The sequence below is a fragment of the Electrophorus electricus genome, chromosome 22, assembly GCF_041902795.1.
Source record: "Electrophorus electricus isolate QZ-2024a chromosome 22, ASM4190279v1, whole genome shotgun sequence".
Lineage (NCBI taxonomy): Eukaryota > Metazoa > Chordata > Actinopteri > Gymnotiformes > Gymnotidae > Electrophorus > Electrophorus electricus.
The window spans coordinates 15,852,677-15,877,500 of NC_137518.1; the positions used below are offsets into that span (position 1 = coordinate 15,852,677).

The 24,824-nt window shown below is 45.4% G+C and overlaps 1 protein-coding gene across 16 annotated transcripts in view; it reads left to right on the forward strand.

The window, feature by feature from the left end:
• The window catches only part of plekha6 (pleckstrin homology domain containing, family A member 6), an 80,419-nt gene that overhangs the window by 11,838 nt on the left and 43,757 nt on the right, over nucleotides 1-24,824 (forward strand). For 11 of the 16 annotated variants that reach the window (XM_027028537.3, XM_027028539.3, XM_081705158.1 and 8 more), the window contains exon 1: nucleotides 12,888-13,194. The exons of 1 other annotated variant lie outside the window; for it this stretch is intronic. In XM_027028537.3, coding sequence (XP_026884338.2) covers nucleotides 13,145-13,194 — 50 coding nt within the window. In that variant the 5' untranslated portion in view covers nucleotides 12,888-13,144. Of the gene's footprint in view, nucleotides 1-3,847; nucleotides 3,935-12,887; nucleotides 13,195-17,214; nucleotides 17,268-23,385; nucleotides 23,849-24,824 lie in introns of those variants that run through there. 4 more of the 16 variants (XM_081705157.1, XM_035520286.2, XM_027028538.3 and 1 more) reach the window with 4 other exon arrangements.

Consider the following 24,824-nt stretch of genomic DNA (forward strand, 5'->3'; position numbering starts at 1 on the left):
CCTAGAAGGTGACTGAGTGAAAAATGAGTCATTAAGACCCAGCTGATGGAAGCTGGATCACCGTGTTTGTCCCCTGGTCTCCAGTGGTCTTTGCCTCCTTCTATGGCCAGAGAGACTTTCTGCTCACCCATCACTGGCCAGGGTCTTGCTTCCTCTTTTAACGAGAGTTGAGGTTGTTATGGTCCACTTAGAGTCACCAGCAGACCAGTAGCTCTGCCCAGTTAGCATGCAGTTAGCATGTAGCATGCTTTTATAAAAGCATCAATCAAAGAGTCCAAAGGATTTACAGCTGTCTCTGTTAGAGGCCCTGAGTATAGTGTCTGACCTCACGTCTTTAAGGCCAATACAGTAAACACACTGCTACCCATAAACAGAGTAAACTACCATCGCTGTGATACTTTTTCACCAGAAATGTTTTTTTCTGGTCTAGATCAGCACACACTTTGCCTCACCAACCTTTTAAAAGCTGCAGAGTCGCAGATTGGCTAGAGCTGTCTTTAAACACCAAAGACAAACTTGACTAATCCGTCCCGTAACGCACAATGCATCATAGACGCATTCCATGCTATGGCTGAGTACTGTCCGGTGAAACAGTTAGTTGTACAACAAATTCTGCTGTGAGATTTCTCTGAGATGTGGAGAGTTTGGATGATGAATCTGCAGTCATGGAGATAATGGGTGTTTGTCTTCTCATCTGATTTAGTGTAATCCTTTGCTCAAGCTGTGTAGTGCACTAGCCCACTGTGTGCATGCCCATACTGGAGCGAGGCCGTTAGCGCTAATGCTAACACTAACACTGGGGGTTGTTATGTAATCAGCCAGGATGGAATTTGGCTTCCTCTTAAGCTTAGCGAAGCATTATATGACATCCCACGCCCTGTCAGCCATTGCGCTGTCCAGGCCCTTTTGTATGACTTGATGAGTAAATAGTAAACACTGATATATTTTTTATAAGCACACTTACTCTGGACAGCATGTTGGGTTTGAAGCAGTTAGTAACCTTTCGTGAGCTCGCTAAACCTGACCTTTGGTACAGTAATCCCCACCCTACATGGAAGCGAGGCCTTTGAAAATGGTCAGTCCGTTCTCAGTTCAAGGTTTGTTAGTAAGACACCACAGAAAAGTGTCGCTGTGTGTAATAGAACTGCAAGTAGCGCTTCGTTTGCTATTATTTTGGTCATTCCTGTGTGAACAATACGGAGCTTTGGGAAGCGAGGGATTGGAGCTGTGTGGAGATTTTTTTTCCCACACTCACATCACTGAAGCGCCATTTTTCCTTGTTTAGGAAGACACAGGCCACTAAAGACACAATCTAAATATTTAAATATTAAGGGGGAAGGAGCCTTTAGGGTATGTGTGCTCTCACTCTGTGCAAGGTAAGATCATTTTTATAAGGAGCGAGAGAAAGCAGAGAACTGCTCTGGGCTCCTCTGTTGCTCATGCTCAAGGACGACGTGTCCCCGACGTGTCCCCGACGTGTCCTGTGTAATAATGAGAGATCACTTCAGCAGCGCTGTGCGCGCTTCACACAGGATCTGTGGAGCCGGTGGACCACACTACTGATACTAAGTTTTCAGTAGTGTAAGACAGATATGAGGGATGGGCTCTTTACACGCACGCACGCACAAAAACACATTCGCTTTCCATCCCTCCTTTTCTTGTTATGTCTCTCTATGTGTCTTTATCCTTCACGTCTCACTCCTCTCTCCCACAGGCACTTGTCTCCAGCAGATGTAGCTCTGTATCAACACTGTGCGGCGGGGCAGACCAGTCAGCCTGCTGGCTAAAGAAAGAGGCCTTTGTGTGACATTCAGGGAGGGGGAGGAGAGAGAGAGAGAGAGAGAGAGAGAGAGAGAGAGAAAGAGAGAGAGAGAGAGAGAGAGAGAGAGCGAGAGAGAGAGAGAGAGAAATGACACTGACAGAAAATGCTATAATAGACTTTTCACATACTGACTTAGTTGAAGCCGAGAGAGCTGTGCAGGTTACTTCGTATTTTTGCGGAGACTTGGCTGATATCTCCTGCCTCAGCAGCTCCCTGGTACATTTAGAGAAAGCACTGGTCCACCGATTTCAGCAAAACCAACAAAAGCCAAAATCCCCCAGATCATATTCGAGACTCTGGAATTTTCCCCCTTCTGCCTCTGCAGTTTTCAGTTGTTTTACCACCTGATATAAAACACTGTGTTAATGTCACCGTTTGAGAAACCAGACACATGCAAGTGCAGTTGTGGAGTAGCTGGGTAAGTTTTGTATATGTGGAGTAGTTAGGTAAGTTGTGTAGTTGTAAAGTAGCTGGGTAAGTTGTGTAGTTGTGGAGTAGCTGGGTAAGTTGTGTAGTTGTAGAGTAACTGGGTAAGTTGTGTAGTTTTAGAGTAGCTGGCTAAGTTTTGTAGTTGTGGAGTAGCTGGGTAAGTTGTGTAGTTGTGGAGTAGCTGGATAGGTTGTGTAGTTGTGGAGTAGCTGGGTAAGTTGTGTAGTTGTGGAGTAGCTGGGTAAGTTGTGTAGTTGTGGAGTAGCTGGGTAAGTTGTGTAGTTGTGGAGTAGCTGGGTAAGTTGTGCAGTAGTGGAGCAGTTGACCGAGTCGGTACCTGTGGGCCTGATAACACTTAACCTCTGACCTCCACGAGCCTGCACACAAGCGGAAGCCTGCACACAAGCGGAAGCTCAGAGAGGCCTGTGAGGAATCTCTGCCGGTTTGACATGTGGTGTGGGATTACAGGGAATAATGAAGCAGAGAGGCTTTCAGAGCCCAGCGCTAATTACAGACACACACACACACACACACACACACACACACACACACACACACACACACACACACAGACACACGATGGCAGAAACAATTTGTTTAAGTATAATTTTTGTGTTATTTAAAAACAGATCTTGTATAGCTTATGTAACAAGACACTGATCCAAAGTATGTGTTTGCATGTTTATATACAGTGTTTGTGTGTGTGTGTTCTTAAGTTTGCTTTTTGTTCTGCAAACACATGGTTAAGAGTTACATCACTGCCCACTGACGTTGGATAGCAGGGGTGATTTTGAAATCACACTTCATTCTCAAATTCACACAGAAAACAAGCAGACTGTAATTTGCATAAGAGATCAGAACTGTGTGCCCACGAGATTTCCGGTGCGTGTCTGAGCATGTGGAAGCCCATGGGTGGAATAAGTGAAGATAAGGAAAAACCGAGAACTGTGGAAGCATGCCGGAAGTGTCCCCCGTTTCACTGGGACAATCACAACACACTGCGCTTTCCCAGCGTGTTATAGATCACATGGCTTCATCCTCTCACCTGTGGTGGGCTCTCTCGCTGTTTAAAACTGCAAGTTGGCACACTTGCTCGCACCCTTTATGCCCAAAGAACACGAGGAGGGAATAATGAAAAGCACCAAGCTGCAGCTTGCAATTTCCAGTGCGGTTTTATGTAAAAAAAAAAAAAAAGGAAACCGACTTTGGGCTAATCTTTTTTGCTCGCAGGCCTTGCGGTTATGTGTTTTCAATTTGACAAATCTGCTCGTTTTCGTCTCTGAAAACTGGGCTGCAGGAAGAGAAATCTGTGCGCCCTGCTTGCAGCCTGGGAGGGATGTGCTCTGAGACTCGTGGAGAGAGCCAGGGAGAGGAGACGGGATGATTGAGGGACCGTGCTGGTCTCAGGTTTCTTCTATGCCCTGAAGCTCTTACTTCTTCAGTTTATTCACCCATTCTCTCTCTCTCTCTCTCTCTCTCTCTCTCTCTCTCCCTCTCTCTCTCTCTCTCTCTCTCTCTCTCTCCCTCTCTCTCTTTCCCTCTCTCTGTCTCCCCCCCCCTCTGTTTCTCTCTCATCCCACCCCACCACCCCCTCAGCCAAACCCCACAATGCTGTCATACAGGAAGGGAGGCAAAGAAAGTACATCTTAAGGAAAACAGACTCAGATAAAGACTCTTGGCAAGGTAGGTGTTACTTTGTTGCTCTTCCCTGGGTTTCCAAAAGCTTAGACAAGGTAAGGTAAAAAGGTTTAGCCTTTTCTGTGGCTCCTTCATTACCAAACCGTTTATTCTCATCTTTCCTCATTTATTGCGATTCTCAGGTCTCAGGTGCTATCATTTTCTTGCAGGGAGGTAGAGAACATATCCAGGTGAACAATGGATGTGTGTGTGTGTGAGATACTTTAATAGAGAAAATGCAAAATGTCTAGACAGTGATGCATGTTCCTGGCTTTCTTTCATTGTCTGATGGATCTCTGAAGACTAAATTAACTAGCAGTGAGATTCAGACATTCTAGAAGACAATTCTGGTTACAACCTTGTCCTGTGGGGTCAGACTCCAGCTCAGGTTGATTTCCTGCACAAGAGTCATCCATTAATTTCCAGCTTTAATAGACGTGTAACAGTTGGGAACCCCTGCTCAGATAGCACAGATCGCAGTCCACACCATCGCTGTAGTGGGGTCACGTGAACCCACAAGCAGATACACAGCCAGGTGCTAAGTTACATCATGCAGGTAGCCAGGTGCACACAGGTGAGCACAAAGATGTTGACACCTCCTTGTTCTGTGAGACGGCTCAGAAATTATCCACACTCACTGCCAGTCAGACTCCATTCCATCACTGGACTGATCCTTCATATCCTTTTATCTTATCTCTTCTTTTCAGGGCCGAGCAGCAGTTCAGGCTAATTATGTGTGTAAAACCATATTTAGAGCCGGGCAGAGTGGGCATGTAGTTCCTGTTCACAATGGAGCTGATGCCAGCAGTCTGCTTTTAAACCTGTAATTAGCATGCGCCAGTATGAGGACTTCAGAACTTACACGGGATCCAGAAGCTCAGAAGCTCAATTTTATGGATCTCAAGAGCAGGAGCTTAGCAATGGAGCATGTGGTCTTGATGTGAATTATTGACTCACTAATTTCTTTTATATTTAGCTTGTTGGGGAAATGCTAGGATGATCATTTGTGATGGGGAAGTCACACAGAGAGAGAGAACCACAAATCATAGACTCTTGCTTTATTACTCCAACTGACCTAATGCTGAACCATGAAAAGCATAGCAGAACCATGCACAGCTAAACCATGCACAGCTAAACCAAGCACAGTTAAACCATGCACAGCTGAACCAAGCACAGCTAAACCATGCACAGCTAAACCATGCACAGCTGAACCATGCACAGCTAAACCATGCACAGTTAAACTATGCACAGCTAAACTATGTACAATTAAACCAAGCACAGCTGAACCATGCACAGTTAAACCATGCACAGCTGAACCAAGCACAGCTGAACCAAGCACAGCTAAACCTTCCCTAGTTAAACCATGCACAGTTAAACCATGCACAGCTAAACCATGCACAGTTAAACCATGCACAGCTAAACCATGCACAGCTAAACCATGCACAGTTAAACCATGCACCATGTGCTCTTGTTTACTCCTTAGTCCCACCTTGATTTCTCCTCCTTATTACCAGTTATCCTAGCCTATGTTGTGCTTGTACGTAGCATGTTCTAGCCTCGGTTGTGTACCTGTCCTATCCCATGCCGTGTTCTCTCAGTCCATGCTCCGTGTTGTACATTTCTATTTAGCCTGTTCAGTTATTGTCCTGGTTTTTGTGTGTTACTTTCTGTTTTTATCATGTTTCCTGGATCTGTGCATGTTGGTAATTTGACCCTGGATCTGTGCATGTTGGTAATTTGACCCTGGACCATTCTGTCGACTCTGGTTCTGAATTTTCCCTTAATAACTCTCGCTCTTCTCTGTATTTGCATCTGCCTCATGTTCGCGCCTAGTTACACATGTACAGTTAAACCATGTACATACAGTTAAGTGTCTATAATGCCACGAACAGAAAACACAATACTTTTGTAATTGACAATGTTCGCTATGTCAGTTTCAGCAATCATAGTGCCATAAATCCTTGCTGTGTCTTGGTCACAAGACTGGCAACACTACATACACGACTCTGAACAATCATTGTTCATGTACTTGTGTGAGTTCTTAGGTCATCAGGGAGGAGGCTATAAAAGTGCCGTGAGTGATGTTGGTGGTTTCGAGTTTCAAAAAGAAAAACTATAGAAAACAAAAATGAGTGTGGATCTGTTCTTGGATGTCATCAAGAGGACACAACGGACTGAGATTGCTGCCACAGCTCAACAAACCTTTCCTCTGTTTCTTTGAACCACCTGACAGCAACAACTGCAGTATCCCTCTGTCTCTTCGCCTTGTTTTCATACGCGTGCCGGGGAATGTGTCATAGGAGTAGAAAATGCAAAAAAAGTTCCAGCCTGCTAGACTTTTCTGTGGGGTGTTGTGGCGTATCGATTTTGTCATATTACAAGGCCCGTTACCCATTCCCAATGTATTCAGGCACCATGCTGGAAATTTGTTGGCTACGGTAAAATCATGTCAACATCAGATTGAATTTGTGCTGTCTAATCCTGGGATGCCATAACACCAAACCTCTGCAACCTGCTTACCATCAATCTGAACAAGCATCCATAAGGCTGTAACTGTTGCTACAGGGCATGTTGGTAAGTATTAACGCTTTCTTCATGGTTAATATTAAAATATAGCTATTAGTGGATGATCCCAGATCAGCCTTTATAGGCTTTGAGTGGATGGTCCTGACTGGCTGTTGTGTGGACATGACCCAGAGACACTGGTTGTCACGGGGTGGACAGTATGTCTGTATGTCTGTATGTCTCTGTGTATTTGTGTGTGTGGTAGAGTGCTGTTATAGGACTCTCCTCCTGTGCATGAAAAGTCATTTATAAGTTAGTCTGTGGATACTTGTGTGTGGTTATTTATTTATTTATTTTTGCTTGGTTTTTTTACATTTCCTGGTTCTATTTTTAAGCTGAGCACGAAATGTGGACCCCACAATGAGGACAGAGTCAGCTTTTTACTTTTGCTTAGTCATTTTCTCCATCTTACTGGAACTGCATTTCATAAGACTGCTTGTGGCCATTAATTAAATTCCAAAGTCAAAACGGAAGCAGAAGACTTTTTGATTAGTAGAAGAAGAAGGAATACTAAGGAAGGAACTAACAACGGGTGTCAAAGTGGAGACTCTCATCTGTGCTCATTACTACCATCCATCGCAGTTAGTAGCAGCATACCACCTGTCCATTGGCTGTAGCTAATTTCACATTTGAACCCCCCCCCAACCACCACCACATCCAGAGAAAATTAGAGGCTACAGTGTTCCCATCCCTCTTCAGCAAGCCACTCGGAGCATTGCTGGCGTGACTAATAAGACAGTGAGAAGATAACAGGAAGGAGGGCAGAAACAGGAAAGTGCTTTAGGAGACAAGGTGAAGGAGAGAGAAGAAGAACGAAGTGTCTGATAGAGAGGAGGCTTGTTTCGAAGACAGCCTTGGCCGTTTCAGGTTGAACGCTGCAAGGAGGGCCTGCACTGCAGTCTTGGTGACCATCTTAGCCGTGCCCTGCAGGAGAAATGCTAGTTCTCACAGGGCCACGTTAATAAGAATAGGTTAATAAAGATGTGAGCCGTATCTCTGGAAGTACTTTAACTTGGCCAGAAGGGATTTTCTGTGCATCTTCCTAGTTCAGTACAGATTTTCAGGCCAGCCCTTGAAATTGCTGGTGTCTGTCATTTATAACTGCACAAAGTGCAACCTCAGTGACAGTTTTAGTGCTGAGAGACTTCTAGCACTCCTCTGCACGTTACACGCCTTAAGTACATTCCAGCATGGGGATTGTTTAAGCCCTTCACAATACCAGTAAGTCTCCTTTTTGAAAATGGGGAAACTGGCAAAAAAAAAAACGACATCATGTAAGTCTTAAGATGTTCAATGAAAGAAAGAAAGAAAGAAAGAAAGAAAGAAAGGAAGAAAGAAAGGAAAAGAAAGGAGGGAAGGAAGATCATTTCGCATTAAACTGCTTCTTGTTGGGTTTTATTGACCTGCGGATATAGATGCACTTTGGAAAAGCGTTATCAGCTCCAAAGACGTTGAAGCAAAGATAGTAAACTGATTTTAAAGCATCCTTCAGCATATGTCCTGAGTGACCGTTAAAAAAGAAAAACAAAAAGATGTGTGACTATACTGTGAGATTCCTTGTTTTTGAAAAGAAGGTTTATTGTGAAGATTGCAAAGGCTCAAACGATCGCTCACTGGGGCACGTCTAAGATGAGGAAGAAGTTTCATTGGAGGGAATCTTTTCTCAGTGCTAAAGGCCTCCACATGCTTGTGCTGTGAATCACTGTCAATGCCAAGAAACGGGCATTTAAATAAGATATGGATTTAAAAAATATGACCCTATTCCTTAGTTTCATAAAACTTTATTCTAGGAGTCAAGTCATCCTAGATCAATGTAGAAGGACAGTGTCTTCCTGAACTGCGGTGATTATCCTGTCTGGGCTTGTTAAATATATGGGTGTTGTGTCCTGGTTCAGTCGAGCTGGGGCTGAATACCTGTCTGATGAGCTAGCGCACAGACAGAAGCACACCTTTGTCTGTACAGCGGATGTCATCGGGACAGCGCACAAGGTGTTGATAGTTGCCCACTCAAAACCACACACAAACATGAAATCACACAGGCACGCCGCAAACACACACAAACACTTGGGCACACCATAGCACACACAAACACACACGGAAAAGCTCTGTCGTTGCCATATGCTCACCCAAGATGGCTGTCTTCCTGGGAAAGAGACGTTTTGGCCCACAGAAAGCCCTTAAGCCACTCGTCTGAACTGCTAACCTGGCCAGGACGGACACCCAAAGCAGCAGACGATAGGAGACGTGGGCAATTTTTCAATTTTCCTCTGGAGCTCTTGGCTTTTGACATGAAGAAAAGAATGTCGTCATGTGGTCTCTTCCTGACCATATTAGCTGTTCAACACTTCCTGTTAAATGGCCACTGAGTGTCAGTGTTAGGCCTTCCTGAAATAATAGCTGTTTTGTGGAGGTGTGATGTATTGATTACACGTGGCTTTGTTACTGTTGTACAGTTTGGCAAATTACCAAACTGTGTGCTGCTTTTTGTATTGATTAAGTTTTTAGGGCCCCTTATTTTAGGCAAATGTTTTTAGAGAATCTTGAAACGCACTAGGCCTACCATTTATGAGTCAATGAACAAAGCTTCTTACTTACACAGCAGTGCTGCTCAGCTGCGTTGACCTACAGAAGACGCCGGTGTATCAGGCAAGCCAAAATTATAGGTCATCCTCTCAGGCCCACTTCAACTGCTCGAGTGTTATCGCCATTCTGCGTCCTCCCGCTTCTCCTGGGAGTCCAAAATTAGCGCGCCTGTTGTTGACGAGATGAAGGGCTTAACGGGGTTCGCCATGCCGAGAGCCATAACGTGCATTCCTTCTGCTCCTGGAACCTGCTGCTACCTGTTCCACTTTAGTCTCGCTCGACGAAGGATGCCTCTCACCGTCTCACGCTGTGCTCGTTTCATTGCCCGCTCTTTTCTGGAGCATTAGTGGCGATACGTGGAGTTTTCGTGTGCTGAGATGAGACGGTTGGATCTTGTAATAAGGAGATCAAACTGTCTGACTCGGGGATTAAAGGGAATGCTTGCAGAGTGCATGCCATGTGCTAAAAACAAAGCGAAGTGGTCTCTTATTTGACCAGGACAGGCAAAATTCTCCTAAACAAGCATCAGGTGCCTTTCTCGTACCGCGTTTAAGAGCACAGCCGGAGTCTTTTAGCCATCTTGGTTTACAGATTAGTGGTAAATTAATGTTAATGGTCCACAGGGAAAACAAAGGCTATTGTTGTGGAATGTTTTAATTGGCTGCGGGAGAGGGGGAGACAGCCGTGACTCCCTCCATGGAGGAGTCCGACCCCTGGCAGTGCACTGGCCCGACTGTAGTAAATAACTATTCCCTTTGTGGAATATCTGTGGAGGACAGGCTGTAGTGTGTGTGTGTGTGTGTGTGTGTGTGTGTGTGTGTGTGTGTGTGTGTGTGTGTGTGTGTGTGGTTCACTTTGAAATGTGGAGGCTGGCTGCACTTCAGGTTAAAACACAAGCATCCAATAGCACACTGTTAGCCTGAAGACAATACAGAGTGAATGGAACCAGGATTCGCAGTTTCTAAGCACCTTCAGTACCGTGAGCTCAGCTGTAAGGCAGTGGATTGTTTTCCTTTCACTGTCCAATAACGAAGATCCATCATCTGCTTGGATGTGTGTGTTATTCTATAATCAGAGCAAATACATTCGATTCACACATACCACACACACGCCTTCGCGCGCGCTCTCTCTCACACACACACACACACACACACACACACACACACACACACACACGTGTGAGTGTGTTATCTAGAAGAGTGGAAAGTAGCCCCCTGTTTAAAATCCATGTGGGGTTTGAGACAGAACAGACCCTTCAAAATCAGTGGAGGCTCTCGTGGAGAATCTCTAGCTGACCTGATAACCAGTCCTCCATTTTTCCCAGATCTCTGTTTCCTGCCAATCTGCTGCTGTTTTTCATTTGCTAGCTGTGCTTAAGTTGACCTGGTCACTGCAGTCACCGTGGTGCCCGGAGTCCTCCCACAGACGATGTGAGGGGACGGTCATGACTTGATCTGTGGCTGTGGGGAGCCCCCACTGCCTCTGCTAGTGTAACGCAGTGACAAGCACAGAGTTGGCAGAGCTCCCAGGCACCCTGTGCTCAGGCCAAAAGCGTTCGCCAGTGGAGACTGCTGGGGTCTCTCAGCGCACAGGCTGATCATGTTAGACTCTTAATCAATGATCTGGAAATAAGGTGGAAAGTGGCCAGGGAATGTCTTCATGTGAGGTCATGGTATCGATGGCTTTTCAGAAACTGTGGTCTTGGCAAATAACCTCATTTGAGCAAAGCTGGGGAAACAAGTTAATAGCCATGACTATATTGATATCGCTTAGGTCTTATTGATATGGTAATTATCATGCTCCCCCATTTCTGTTTGGGATTTTAAAAGTGTTACGTTACTACACTGAAACGTCACAGGCATTTGTCATTTGTATGATATCACCAATGTGTATTGTGTATCATTTTTGGACATGTCTCATTGTCAGATGAATGTTTGTATAAACATTAATGTTCAGGCACTATAGAGCATGCGTGTCAAAGCATCATTAGGAATTACACTGGGTATGTTTTTCAGGGTATGTTAGGATGCACACTCCACATATGCTCTTGGAGAAGGTTTTTTGTCACTGGGGTCTTGGTTTGACCATCCAGTTTTAAGCCTTATCTTGTTTCGGAGCATGCAAACATGTAACTTCTCACTATGAGTACAGCATCCTTACCCCAGGATGTAAGACAGAGAGAGTGAACTTCTAATGCCCCTTAATTAAGCAGCAGAGGAGAAATGTCTGCTTCGATAATACAGCTCTCTCTCCTTCTGCAGAGGCGGCGGGAGGTTCCGGACAGTTCCGCCATCCTCCCTTTGCTGAAGCTGAAATATTTGCAGGAGTGCCTGTCAGATAGCAATGAGTGTTTCAAACAGTGTTCATCATTGTGGAATTCGCAGAGAGGTGAACATGCCAGCAAGCACGCAGACACGGACTCGTCTTTGCGCCAGCCACGACAGAAAACGTTCAAGAAGTCAAAGCGGTCCGTGCATCCGTGCTAACACTGGCCGAGTGGCCAACAGGAGCCGGCCGTTTGGGCAGGGGGGGTTTGTTTTGGCAGTGTGGAGCAGAGAAGTAGGCCCTGTACTCATGACTGATGAGGTTTAACCAGGAAGAACTGCAGAGCATTGGTGTCTGTGGATAGGAGAGATGGCCATGCATCTGTGGATGGTTTATACTCGCCTAGACTCAACAGGCAGTTACGAGTGGGCAGAGAGACTGAAGAAGACTGTGTGTGGGCCGTCTGTATTTATGGCTCGTGCAAAGAGACACACACCGGTAGCAAAACTCCGTCACGTAAAGAACAAGCTGGAATTGTATATCTCATGAAGGGAGACGAGCACTCATGTGGCTAGGTGCTGTAGACCAGACCTGCTTGGTGGACAGTGGACACACACATACACACTTGTGCACGCCAATATTGCGTGTGCCATACACACGCTTTAGTCTGAGGGCCAGAAGAGGCCTGTTTGCAGTTTAGAGTCTGGCGCGTTGGAGTGTAAGTGTGTGGTCCATGATCCAGTTTAAACCCTGGCCATGTTGCCTCTATCACTTTTGCGCTGTCATTTTCATTCAAGCTTCTCCTGCTCCTCAAGACTGAAGAGGAAACGGCTTGTTTCTGCCCGGAGCAAATGTATGGAAGCAATTAACAGGCAAAATAAATAAATCAACTCCGAAACAAAACCAAACACTTTTCACCCTTAAACATTACAGCATGACATCTCCTGGAGAGAATGTCACGTCTGGGAGCACTATAGTTTTGTAATTGGAAATATTTGGTCCATAATATTTTTAGTACTGGCATATAAACACTACAAATGATATTTGACACAACACCAAATAATTAAAGTATTGGTCATCACGCCACCTGAGTCACCTGCAGTATACAGACTTAGCAATGTTATTATTATCATTGTTTGTGCAGAGCCAGAGAACTTGTTCTTCCTGCTCATAGCTAAGTTATAACAGTATTGCGCCACTTTGTGGTGTTATGTAACCTTCTGCGCCCATTAGCCCAGTCCCTCTGCTTGTTTCCTTCTACCTGTCATCTGAGGGGCCCCAGGGTAAAAACGGCCCTGCCCTGCAGCAGCAGAGTGTGCGGCTAGCCGGGGGCCACCAAAGGGTTAAGCACCAGGTGCCCGCCCCAAAAGGAGTTAATGATTAGAGAGCAGGGGAGGATAGGCAGCAGGCTGGGGCCAGGATGGGGTGTGTTAGCATGTGTGAGTATGCTGGGGGGGAGGAGGGGGGAGGGGCGGGGTTGTTGTAGAGGGGAGGGGTTAAAGGGGAGGCGTTTTGTGTGTGTGTGTGTGTGGGGGGGGGGCGAGCAGGAGCTGTCGTGCTTAGACCCAGCTGGCGTCTCCGCTGGGAACGTAATCCATATGTGCACGCCAGTTCAGCTGCAGGAGAAACGAAAGACATTACCGCGCCAAGAAGCGATCGTTTCTACTTTTCTTGTTCGAATTCCACTCATACCGGCCCCTGGATCCCAGCTCGCTTAACAGAGGTAGAGAGAGGGGGAAGGAGAGAGAGGCAGAAGCAGAAAGGTGGCAGCGTGAGCGGGAGTGGGAGAAGCCCTCAGCAGAGATGATGGAAGGGAAGGAGACAGTGGAAGCAGGAGATGAGGGCGTTGTGAGGTAGGTCTTACACGTCTGGAGGTGTCTCGCTCTCTGCCTGTCTGCCTCTGTGTCTGACTCTTGTAAATGTTTCTCTTGGTTGCTGGGTTTCGTAGTAGCGCGTTAACTTCACGCTCAGCTGGAGTGGGTGTGTGTGTGTGTGTCTGAAAAGAGAGACAGACAGAGGGCGTGGGGCTCAAGTATCGTCCAGCAGTCTTTGCACAAGAGAACAAAAATGTATCTAAAGTTGCACTACATTGTGATACTCTCAGTTCAAAAGAGTTTAATGAAGTAAGATTGTCTTTGTTTCAATTTATGTGCAGTTTTTTTATCCCCATGTCATCTAATTCTAGAATGAACCCATCATTAGTCGTCTCATGACGTTAATGGATAACTGGCTGCTTTTGTATCGGATTGAAAGACTATGACTTGCTTAGTGTGCAGTGCCTATCTTGGTGTTACAATAGATATATTATTTGTTTGGTTCCCTTATCAGTAACAGGTGGGAGTGAAGGAAAAATGAATCCACTGTTTGTCATTGCTAAACTTTCTAGATCCCTAGCTAGGTAAATGATTAGAAACTTAAATGACCTGCCCAGACCTCCCGGTGAACTCTCTGTGTTTGAAATATCATTTTGGCTTGAGCTTCCAACAGAAATGAGCTCAATAGGGAGGTCCGATGTCCACGCCTTGCCTTGGAGGTACTACTAAAGCGAGCGTGCAGTGAGACTGTTGGCTTAGGCTTCAAGGCTGGAGGGGTGGGCTCAGGCTCAGATATGAAGGAGACTGCCCCCACCCTCACTAACTCTTGGCTCACCCGGGGCCGCCTGGAGGAATTTCGCTCATTTAAACACAGTTCACTTGTAATAAAGTTCAAGCCTCGAAAATGCTGACAGACAAGCATGCACAACAATGTGCAGTGAAGAGAGATAACATGAATGAAGCCAGAAAAAACCAGTGCCTTGAAACAGCTCGGACCCGGCAGGGAGGTACGTTTGGCACGAGCTGTCGCAGACCGTCGAAGTAGAGATGTCGAGACAGCCTCAGGGCTGGAACTGATCTTCAGATTGCTCCATTTTAGAGCCCGCAGACATACCTGCCTACCTGTTGACATGCCTCGCCTGACCTATCACAACACCAGCTGAGCAGATATTGACGATCGCACGAGCTGCCGGTCTCTTCGCACCTAGATAAGGCTGTCCTGACATGTTTGTCAAGGCTTGGTAACAGGCTAGCGCGACACGTAACGAGAGCCTGGCTGAGTGCGAATAAGAGCTTCTTCGGCGAAGGTGGTCGGCATCGATCTGCACTAGTGCATCGCCGCGGTGACAGCACGACACCCTACTTGGTCTGGCAGCATGCCATCTGCTCTGACTCGCCCTCTCCTGCGAAGCGAGAGGCGAACAGGCTGTTTGGTGCCCGCTGCACAGAAGCATTGTTCACAGAACCACTTTGTTAATGCGGAGAGCATGTGGCTCTGCCAGACAGGAATCATCCATCACAGAGCGCTGGATTAAGAACTCCACACAAGTGTAGCTGTCTAGAATAAAAGCCACAAGTGCTTGTGAATGGTTCAGAATGGTTCAGATTGTTAATCCAGTCCACCTTTATTTCTATCACAGAAGGGAACTTTAAAATATTTCAGAGATTAGACCAGCACATTTTTTTGTTTATTTGAATCTGTAATAACATTGATATGGTCTACGTTCCCTTTCTTGCCTATACCCTGGACCAGTGCACTGGTCCATTTATGAAATCTTGCGGCAGTGACTTGCCTATAAGCGGCCTCCATTGTAGCCTAGATACCGCAAGCAGATGGACCGAAATCAGCACCGAGGACATCCCTGGTCCATGGCCAAGGGGGAGCTGATTGGCCGGACAAAGATTTAGGCTGCTGTGTCACCCGAGTGTTCCATGTAAGGCAGTTGACCTGGTGAGAAATGTAGCTACCTGATATAGGTACGGCTACCTTTCCTAAATCCAAGCCTCTAAAATGAGACATCTATGCTGGTCTCAGGTCAGCAATAAAGGGTTTCCTTTCACATCTGATACCTTCATCATAAAGGGACATTTACACTTGTTTGGAACCTACAGACATCACACTCCAAGTTCGAAGGGCGATCCAACTCCTGCTTTGTCAACATTTGTTTCATGAATGTTTCGTTAATGAATTAGCACAGTGATGAGGCTGGTATTCACTTAAATGAGAAAATCTCTTAATTGTTAAGGTGAATAGTGGTGACTTTCTTGAACACAGCAGACATGTTGTGGCTCTATTTCCACATGGTAGGAGGTAAATAAAATTCATTAGAACTTAATTTTATAAGTATAGCTTTGTTATTTTATTATTTAATGCTAATATAAGTATTTTTTTCCTGTGCAGTAATGATATGTATTGATGGCTTCATAAGACTTCCAAGATTTCCAAGATCAGTGTGCCTTTAATCTTTGCTCACAGTGGGAATCATATGTGTTTGTACTGCGGTCCACTTTTCGTCTCTCGTTAGTTCTCTAAAATGGTTTGCTTTCTTCTCTTTAATGAGTTTTCAATTACTTTTTAATTAAGTTACCTTAAATTACCTTAAAGTGCGTATGCTCTAGAGTTGTAGAGTGTTGTGTATAAACTCTGTAGAGTTGTGGAATCGTCTTGTGCGTACACTGTGTAGAGTTATAGAGTGGTGTTGTGCATATGCTCTAGAGTTGTAGAGAGTTGTGGGATATACTCCCTAGAGTTCGCTTGGTTCATGTTAGCACTTTCAGGAAACTGCATGAAATAATTATTCTGCCCATGAGTTTATCGGAACGCATTTAACCAGAAGCTAGGCTGTGTATTGGCCTCTCTTATCTGAGCCGTGATAGATGTGCATGCATAAATCGAGCTCCAGTGCAATTATACTGCTCTGCCCAGGCTTGTCTGGAGCGGGTCTTCACATGTGATATCACTGTACCCCAGCTTTGTAATGGAACACATAAAGCGTTGTTATTCTCATCACTCTTCCAGAAACAGTGGCATTTTATTGGACCATTAGATACGCAAGATGCACAAACTTCACTTAGAAGTACCAGTGCTGCATAATTATTCAAATCATTTTCATCCGTTTAGAGCACATTTATGGATGCAGGGAATAACACTCACCCACACAAGAGAGCCTAAGATCCCCCTATAGAGATTTCTTTTCGTTCAAAAGGTCGGTGTATGAAAGGCTACTGAAATACATTATGGCTAAAGAGTTTATAGCAGCTTTACTGAATTGAGATTGCAAGAAGATGAATAGGGTGCCAACTACGAAATAGGAAATCTATCTGTGTATAGTTCATATATGGCACATATAATCAGAATTGTAAGTGCTGCTCTGTTCAGTGTTATGTACACCACCAATCCTACAGTGTACCGCTGATTCCACAGTAACTGAGGGGCACAGGAATAAACTTTTATAGCGATGTTTACTCTGGTTCGGATTGCATAACGGTTTTTGCTGCTCTGGGAATTGAACCGTGTCATGTCCATGATGAATCTCTGCCTCTCTTCATTCAATAAACGCATCACTAACGATATAAAAAACTAAAACTAAAACTAAACACGTTATACTACAGTATTAGTACTAAAACAATATCCAATACTGTTATCAGAGAAGTAGAATTACAACAGCAAAGAATAACTCAGAACCTCAGTGGATTGTTGAGAGGAGGAAGTTGTTGTTTCACTTTGAGATAAAAAAAACACCAGCACTCATTTAGTGTCAGGATGATTATGGAATTAGAATTTTAATTAGAAGTTTGACGTGCTGCTTGGACATGTTTTCGTCTAGCTCAAGGGGAGACGTTCCTGGAGGGAGAGATTTCAGCTGTCGTCTCTGCATTTACTGTGGAGCGCATTTCCAGGCTTGGCACGCTCAGCTCTGACCCTGACCTGATCTTGTGCCATCTCTTGTTTGTTGGGGATTTGAGCCCTTGTGTGTTTGGAAGCAGCCTCCGTTGCTTGTAATCACTCATTTCGTCTCTCCCTGTATGTTTTGACCACACTGCCACCCATTGAGACAGACGTCGCTCAAGAATACGGGACCTGCAGGACTGCCTCAGGAGATGACAGGCAGGCAAGCAGAGAATATTATCACAGGATATTATCACAGGATAACAAATAGCTGTGATGTCTGCATAATTTCATACTGCATAGCTTCATATATCTGATTCCTGCTTTTCTTTAGGGGCATCTGTGTGTGTGTGTGTGTGTGTGTGTGTGTGTGTGTGTGTGTGTGTGTGTGTGTGTGTGTGTGTGTGTGTGTGTGTGTGTGTGTGTGTGTGTGTGTACATATGTTTTGGATATTGTCATTGGCAAAAAGGTTCATCCAAAGAATAAAGTACCATTTAATGTTGCATGGTAATGGACATGGGAGAGCATGTTGAGGATATGAGTTCATATCGTAATTTCACGGGAAGGCCCAGTGTCAGAATGAATTTGTATTTGCAAAACTCTTATAGAGAGTTGATTTTACTGTCAGTTGAGCAATATCGATATTTGTTTTCCCTGTGAACTCCCACTCTTGGGAGTTTATTTTTCTTTCACTGCTATTACCACAAAATCAAATTTGAATTTCTATCCAAAACACATTGTTCAGCTGTAGAGTCCAACAGCTACTGTGGCCTGGATGAGACGTCGCATTTGGATCCCTTAGCTCCATTCTGCCGTTCAAAAGGTCGTGACAGACTGCTGTCAGCAACGGGGGAGCTGGATACTGGCTGTGATTCAAATATCAAACTCCGTTGGGGAAATATACTAGTGTTTATGCTTTTTCATAGGCCTGACTTCAGCATCTTACTAAAATCTGTATGGTGTTCCAGGGTTTCAGACTTTTGTGCAGATTGTGCTGTAGGACAGACAATCAAATTTGACTCAGAGTCACAGAGCCAGAAGTAATACTCCACGCAGAATGTGTGAACAGCGGTGAATGGCATTGGGTGCTGTAAGGCTGAGCCGCGTGCACCTGGCCTGTGCGCTCACCTGTCTGCGCTGGGTCTGGTTGGTGTGGGCTGAGGTTAGCCTTATCTCTGGTGAACTGCTCTGGCTGTAGCACCTGCACTTCTGTCAACAAGTCTCTATCTCTCCCCTTTACCAAGAACCAGGGCCACTAAAGGCCTGTGGTGTTCATTTTGACAACTGCAACTGTAATTGTAGTCATATGTGACATTTGGCATGGGGAGTAGGCGTGCGTGTGTGCGTGCATGTGCGTGCGTGCGTGCGCGCGTGCGTGCATGCGCGCGTGCGTATGTATGTGTATTGACTGATATTCTTTGATCTTCTTTCTTCCGGCTGGTTTTCTCGTCTGTGTGCTATTCTATTAGCGTGACCAGTGCCTGATTGCTGTAATGGCTGCCTTGGTATGACTGCACATAGTAAGTGGGAGATTATAAATCTTTATTTATTATTGGATTATTGGGTGTGTACAGTGAAAATGGGGTCTTAAGCAAATCTTACTGGTACTAAGGATCACACTACTATCGCCCACATTGTACCTCACAGTAGCAGTAGACCAGCATCAAGTCCTTCTCTAGAGATATTCATTAGCTAGAAGGAGAAAGAGAGAGGGAGAGAGGGAGGGGGAGGGAAAAAGAGTGAGAGAGAACGAGTGAAAGAGACAGACGGGGGTGGGGAGAGAGACCAGTAAACCAGACACTGGAAATACACCCCACTGTATGATGTCATCAGGGTGTTTCTGACAGATTTACTTTCCCAGACAGAAGGGAAGCAATGCGGTTGTCTTTGAAGATTGATGCTCCCATGATTCATGGGAGATACCACGGAAATGTTTTATAGGGTCATCCCATAATACTACACATTTACTTTTCACAACGTAGGGAGTAAATGGCTGACAAATGCGGAACCACCACTTGATAATAGGCTAAATAAAGTTGAGTAATCATATTTCAGCTGTTAAGCCAAGTTTTATGAGTTACATGAGCTCACGCACCATTACGGGGTGTCCAGACCCTGCAGTTAACTGGGACTGTGACAAACCTGAGTGAGCATTAAAACTGGATATTTGACATAACGCAGTGCTGATAAGCGTTGCACCATGTGTGTGTGTGTGTGCTAGACAGTGGAGGATGAGGAGGACGAGGAAGCTTCTTGCCTGGCTTAGTCCCTGCACTGGGGCCAGGGAACATGCTCTCTGCATCACCATTTATCGTTCCATTTGGGGTTGCCTTGGCGATCAATGCCGCACTAAACAGCAACGTCTTTGGTTGCAAATCAGACATGGACAATGTGCAAAGGCTCCCTGCTTTTGAAAAATATGGATGACGGGAACTATCAGTTCTGCTATGCCGATCTCTCAGGGCAGTCAAGAAATAATGTATCGCTGCATGCTTAAACCGCAGATTACAGATCGAGCGTTATGTACATGTACATGTACCGTGCGGTCACAGAAGCACGGAGATATTGGAGACATTTTACAGCCGTGCCAGAGCCAGGAGTGTTGCGGTGTGGTTTTCGAGTACTCGCACAATGACACAGCTTCGGTCTGGAACAGCCTGCATTACAGAGCTGCCAAAGCAGCACGAAGGAAGAGACCCAGTGTGTGGTCAGATCTGTGGGTCCCAGTGTGTGGTCAGGTCTGTGGGTCACAGTGTATGGTCAGGTCTGTGGGTCCCAGTGTGTGGTCAGGTCTGTGGGTCCCAGTGTGTGGTCAGGTCTGTGGGTCACAGTGTATGGTCAGGTCTGTGGGTCCCAGTGTGTGGTCAGGTCTGTGGGTCACAGTGTATGGTCAGGTCTGTGGGTCCCAGTGTGTGGTCAGGTCTGTGGGTCCCAGTGTGTGGTCAGGTCTGTGGGTCACAATGTATGGTCAGGTCTGTGAGTCACAGTGTGTGGTCAGATCTGTGGGTCATAGTGTATGGTCAGGTCTGTGACTCACAGTGTATGGTCAGGTCTCTGAGTCACAGTGTGTGGTCAGGCCTGTGGGTAACAGTATGCGGTCTGGTTTCAGAGTCACAGTGTATGGTCAGGATTCAAAGTCAGGGTGTATGGTCAAGTCTGTGAATCACAGTGTATGGTCAGGTCTGTGAGTCATGTTTTAAGCTTCGCTTGTAAAGAATATGCAACCAAATGTTTTTGTAGAGCTCTTTAATATGTTCAAAACTTTATGGTCCAAAGGACTATGTGTAAAAAAGGGTTGCAATATTTTCACCCGATATGGATGCACGCGCCCATGCAGTAAGGTAGTGTGTGCAGGGTGTGCTTCAACCAACATAGAAAAACAAAACTCGCTGTTGAAACCCATACACTATACCCACCCCAGTGCACACCCACCTCTGCCCACAGCCAGCTTTCATGTGGTGTGTGTATATGTGTGTGTGTGTGTGTGTGTGTGTGTGTGTGTGTGTGTGTGTGTGTGTGTGTGTGTGTGTGCATGCATATGTTGTGACTATGAGGCAGACCACAGGAATGCCATATTTGAATTTCTTCTCCTCCTCTCTTCTGATTAACAGGGCATGAGCATGCTTAATGTGACCACTGTGGTTACAGCCGACCACACATTTCCTAATCATGATTCACCTGGATGTGCTGTTTTTTGTTTAATTTTCATCTTTTATTGCTACCGTTTTGTTTGTTGCTTTTTAAATGTATTTATTTGTTTTGGTAATAAGGAATGTCCGCAGGAAAGGTTGTTATTTCACATTCCGAACACAGGCGATTATGGGGCCAGTTTTAGATTGGGAGCTGTGGTCTGCAGTAGCACGGGGACACTCTTTGTGAATGAACCTCTTTAGACATGTCACGTTTATGGCTGTGCCACACTAGAGTCTAATTATTCACGCCCCTCCCACATCCCCTCCCACCTCCACTCGTCCACCGTGTCCTCCAGCAGAGGATGTGGTTGCTGTGATGTGGCGAACACACACACACACACACACACACACACACACACACACACACACACACACACACACACACACACACACACATTGTCCAACACACATACAGGGGAACTTAGGGGAAATGCTGACCTTTAATACACACATTTGCTTCACCAGATCAGTACCAAGTAAAATGTGTAGTTGGGTGGGCAGTATCCTAGCAAAGCAGCATTGCGTAATTATGCCTTATGTTATCAGATCACGAAAAGCTGTCAATAGCAAAGCTGCACAGTGCAACTGTGTATGCTCTAAGCTGTTTTAATGTTAAGTCATGATTCATGGCTGACGTACAGGAACAGACCTTGGCTAGAACATGAAGAGCACACCTCTCTTTGCATTGTTGAAAACTTCCCTAAGAATTTTTTTCCCCTCCTCCACAGCAGTCGCATGTAAGGGATTGTTCGTTGTGCTTCTCTGTGATCTCTGAGTGGGCTGCTTCAGTATGAGAGCTGGCTAATTGAATTTATTTTGAGTTCCCACACATCCTAACAACAGCCTGGCCCTCTGGCTGACCTTACTCGATTCATTAGGTTCTGTGTGCTCTCCACAATACTACACAGAGCCCAGCAAGTCTGGAGGCCAGTCAGTGGAACTGATAAGGATGCGAATGGGCGAGATATGCATCGCATCTCGGCATGGCTTAGCATCGTGTCTCAGAGTAGCTAATTGGCTTGCGGTGGGCACATGTCTGAGAGCTTAGTTAAAACCTTAAAAATAACCAGGTGCTCCGTGCTCCCTCAGTAGTGGAATTGTTCTAGTGTGTAAATTCAGAATAAACACCTGTCCTTTCACTCGCGATCACTAGCAAAAAACAGAGATGTGTGATGTTGAGGGATCAGCACACAGCGTGCATTGTCCAGCACCAAAATCTGTGCAATGTTTAATTAAGAAAAACGGACCAAGAAAATACTGAACAGACAGGGAGCCAAAAATAAAAACGTCACTGCAATATAAACCTGAGGTAACGCCACAGGACACACAAGGCCGGGGGGGGGGGGGGGGGGGGGGGCGCATGGTTCATCTGCTTCCTCCTGTCTGCGTGACTCCACCATATTCTGTCCACAGTAGGAGCAGAGCAGTGGGTCCATACGGAGACAGCCAGTCAGAGAGCGGCAGTAGATGTCATGGCTGTCAATGCAGCCAACGCTAACAGTGATTTTCAGCATCTCTACATCTCATTCATGATGGCAGTGGAAGACTGGAGAACTTCATGAATGAGTGTGTTAGACGTGTAGGAATTTCACAAGGCCACACCACTGAAAAGCAAAATGTGCTGTTTGACAACTGCGTAAAATTCTGACTTTATGTACATTACATTTTTTTTAAAATATTTTGTTGTAGCCAGTTGCCAGGTTTAAGAACATATCCCCATCTGTGTCTACAACATGATGTCTTGTAATGAATGTTGTTTATTATTGGACATTTCCTTCATGCTGTTTTACACTGGATGATAACTGATGTATATTTTGTATTCAGATCATATATATCAGGTGCTCCAGCCATTTCCATAGAGCTATTTTAGTTGTAAACTCGAGTATACAGTGCCCTGATAGAGACAGAAGTCCTGGTTTGTAAGATCAGGGAGGGTAACATCTTTAGAATTCAGGACGTGAATAAAATGATCTGACATGGATGTTTGTGATGCTGTGAGATTTTAATGCGGCCATAGTCTTGGCTTTGTGATTGTAATGCTGAGGTTGTCACTGCATGAAACATGGATGTAATTTTTGTGGGTCGAGAATGGCTTGTGTGCACCTGTGTGTGTGTCTCTGGGTAGGATGAGAAATGGGGAGGTTCCTAATGTGGAACAGAGCACCTGAATGGCTAGAGCCTTTTGTGTGTGTGTGTGTGTGTGTGTGTGTGTGTGTGTGTGTGTGTGTTTTGTCTTCTTTCCAGTTGCACCACCCCTTCCTTGCTCTGTCTTAAGCCATGCTGTCATGGCTCAGTTGTTGGCATCGTCTGTCCCCAGTGGGTCGTCACAGGAGCTGAGGGAAGCATCCACATCTCTCCCCTCTGACTTTAGGACCCCACATAGGTCCTTCTGTATCAGTCACTCCTTTGGGGAACAAACAAAATGAGGACGAGAGAGGTGGAGAGAGAGAGGAGGGAGAGAGAGAGGAGGGAGAGAGAGAGAGAGAGAGGGAAGGTGAGAAAAAGAGAGAGAGGGGGGTAGAGAGAGAGAGAGCGAGAGAGCGCGAGAGAGAGAGAGGGAGGGTGAGAAAAAGAGAGAGAGGGGTAGAGAGAGAGAGCGAGAGAGAGAGAGCGAGAGAGAGAGAGCGAGAGAGAGAGAGAGCAAGAGAGAGAGGGGTAGAGAGAGAGAGCGAGAGAGAGCGAGAGAGAGAGAGAGCTCTATAAACAAGCTGAGCCGTGCAGTTCTGGAAAGGCAGGAGAGCATGAGAGAGATAGAGAGAGAGGGGGAGCAAGGAAGAGAGAGGAGTAGAGAGAGAGAGTGAGAGAGGGAGAGAGAGAGAGGAGTAGAGAGAGAGCTACAGAAGCTGGCTGGTACAGTGCTCATTCTCAAGGAGAGAAAGGAGGACAGCAATTATGGTATCCAGCACCCTACAGCGACAGCAATAAAGACTAGTATCGCAAGCTAGCTGCTCTCTCTCTCTCTCTCTCTCTCTCTCTCTCTCTCTCTCTCTCTCTCTCTCTCTCTCCCTCTCTCTCTCCCTCTCTCTCTCTCCAGCTAGTCTGTGCTCACCACGTCTGTTATATGATTGATCCAGGGGAGAATGCTGAAGTTCCGAGCAGACCGGAGAGTGAGGTATGTGAGGCGCGGACGCAGGGACACTGGCGACATGCTTTCCTGGAGGAGAGCAGGAAAACAGGGAGTCAGAGGGGGAGAGAGGAGGAGAGAGGAGGAGAGAGGAGGAGGAGAGGGGGAAGTTTACAGCTACCAAGCTGAGAGACGGGTGGCCAGGCAGGCAGCTACTGAAGCTGCATTATGGGAAACAGAGCTGGAGGTCAGACAGGACTGCAATGCAGTGCTGGAGGGAGACATCCCAAACTCTTAGAGAAGAACCTTACGGGCGTTTGTGTCTTAGTGTGTCGTGTGTGTTTGTGTGTGTGTGTGTGTGTGTGTGTGTGTGTGTGTGTGTGCGTGGGTCTGTGGGTAGGTGTGTTTTTAATTCAGCATGACTGCAGTGCATAATGAATGGTGGAGTGCTGACCATGTGCTCGACTCAGGCAGTGATATATGACTGTTGTTGAAATGATCTGAAATCGTTTCAGCATAATGAGAATTCTATCGACAACCAGCCTGCATCATGTTGGATTGATGTATTGGTTATATGGTTATAGGGTTTATGGTGTATAGATATGTGTTATATGGTTATATAGTTTATGGTTTATAATTATATGGCATATGGTTTTATGGTTTATGGTTTATAATTATATGGTATATGGTTTATGGTATATAATTATGTGGTATATGGTTATATGGTTTATTGTTTATAATTATATGGTATATGGTTATATGATTTTGGGTTTTATGGTTTATGGTTTATAATTATATGGTATATGGTTTATGGTATATAATTATGTGGTATATGGTTATATGGTTTATGGTTTATAATTAAATGGTATATGATTATATGGTTTATGGTATATATTTATGTGGTATATGGTTATATGGTTTATGGTTTATAATTATATGGTATATGGTTATATGGTTTATGGTATATATTTATGTGGTATATGGTTATATGGTTTATGGTATATATTTATGTGGTATATGGTTA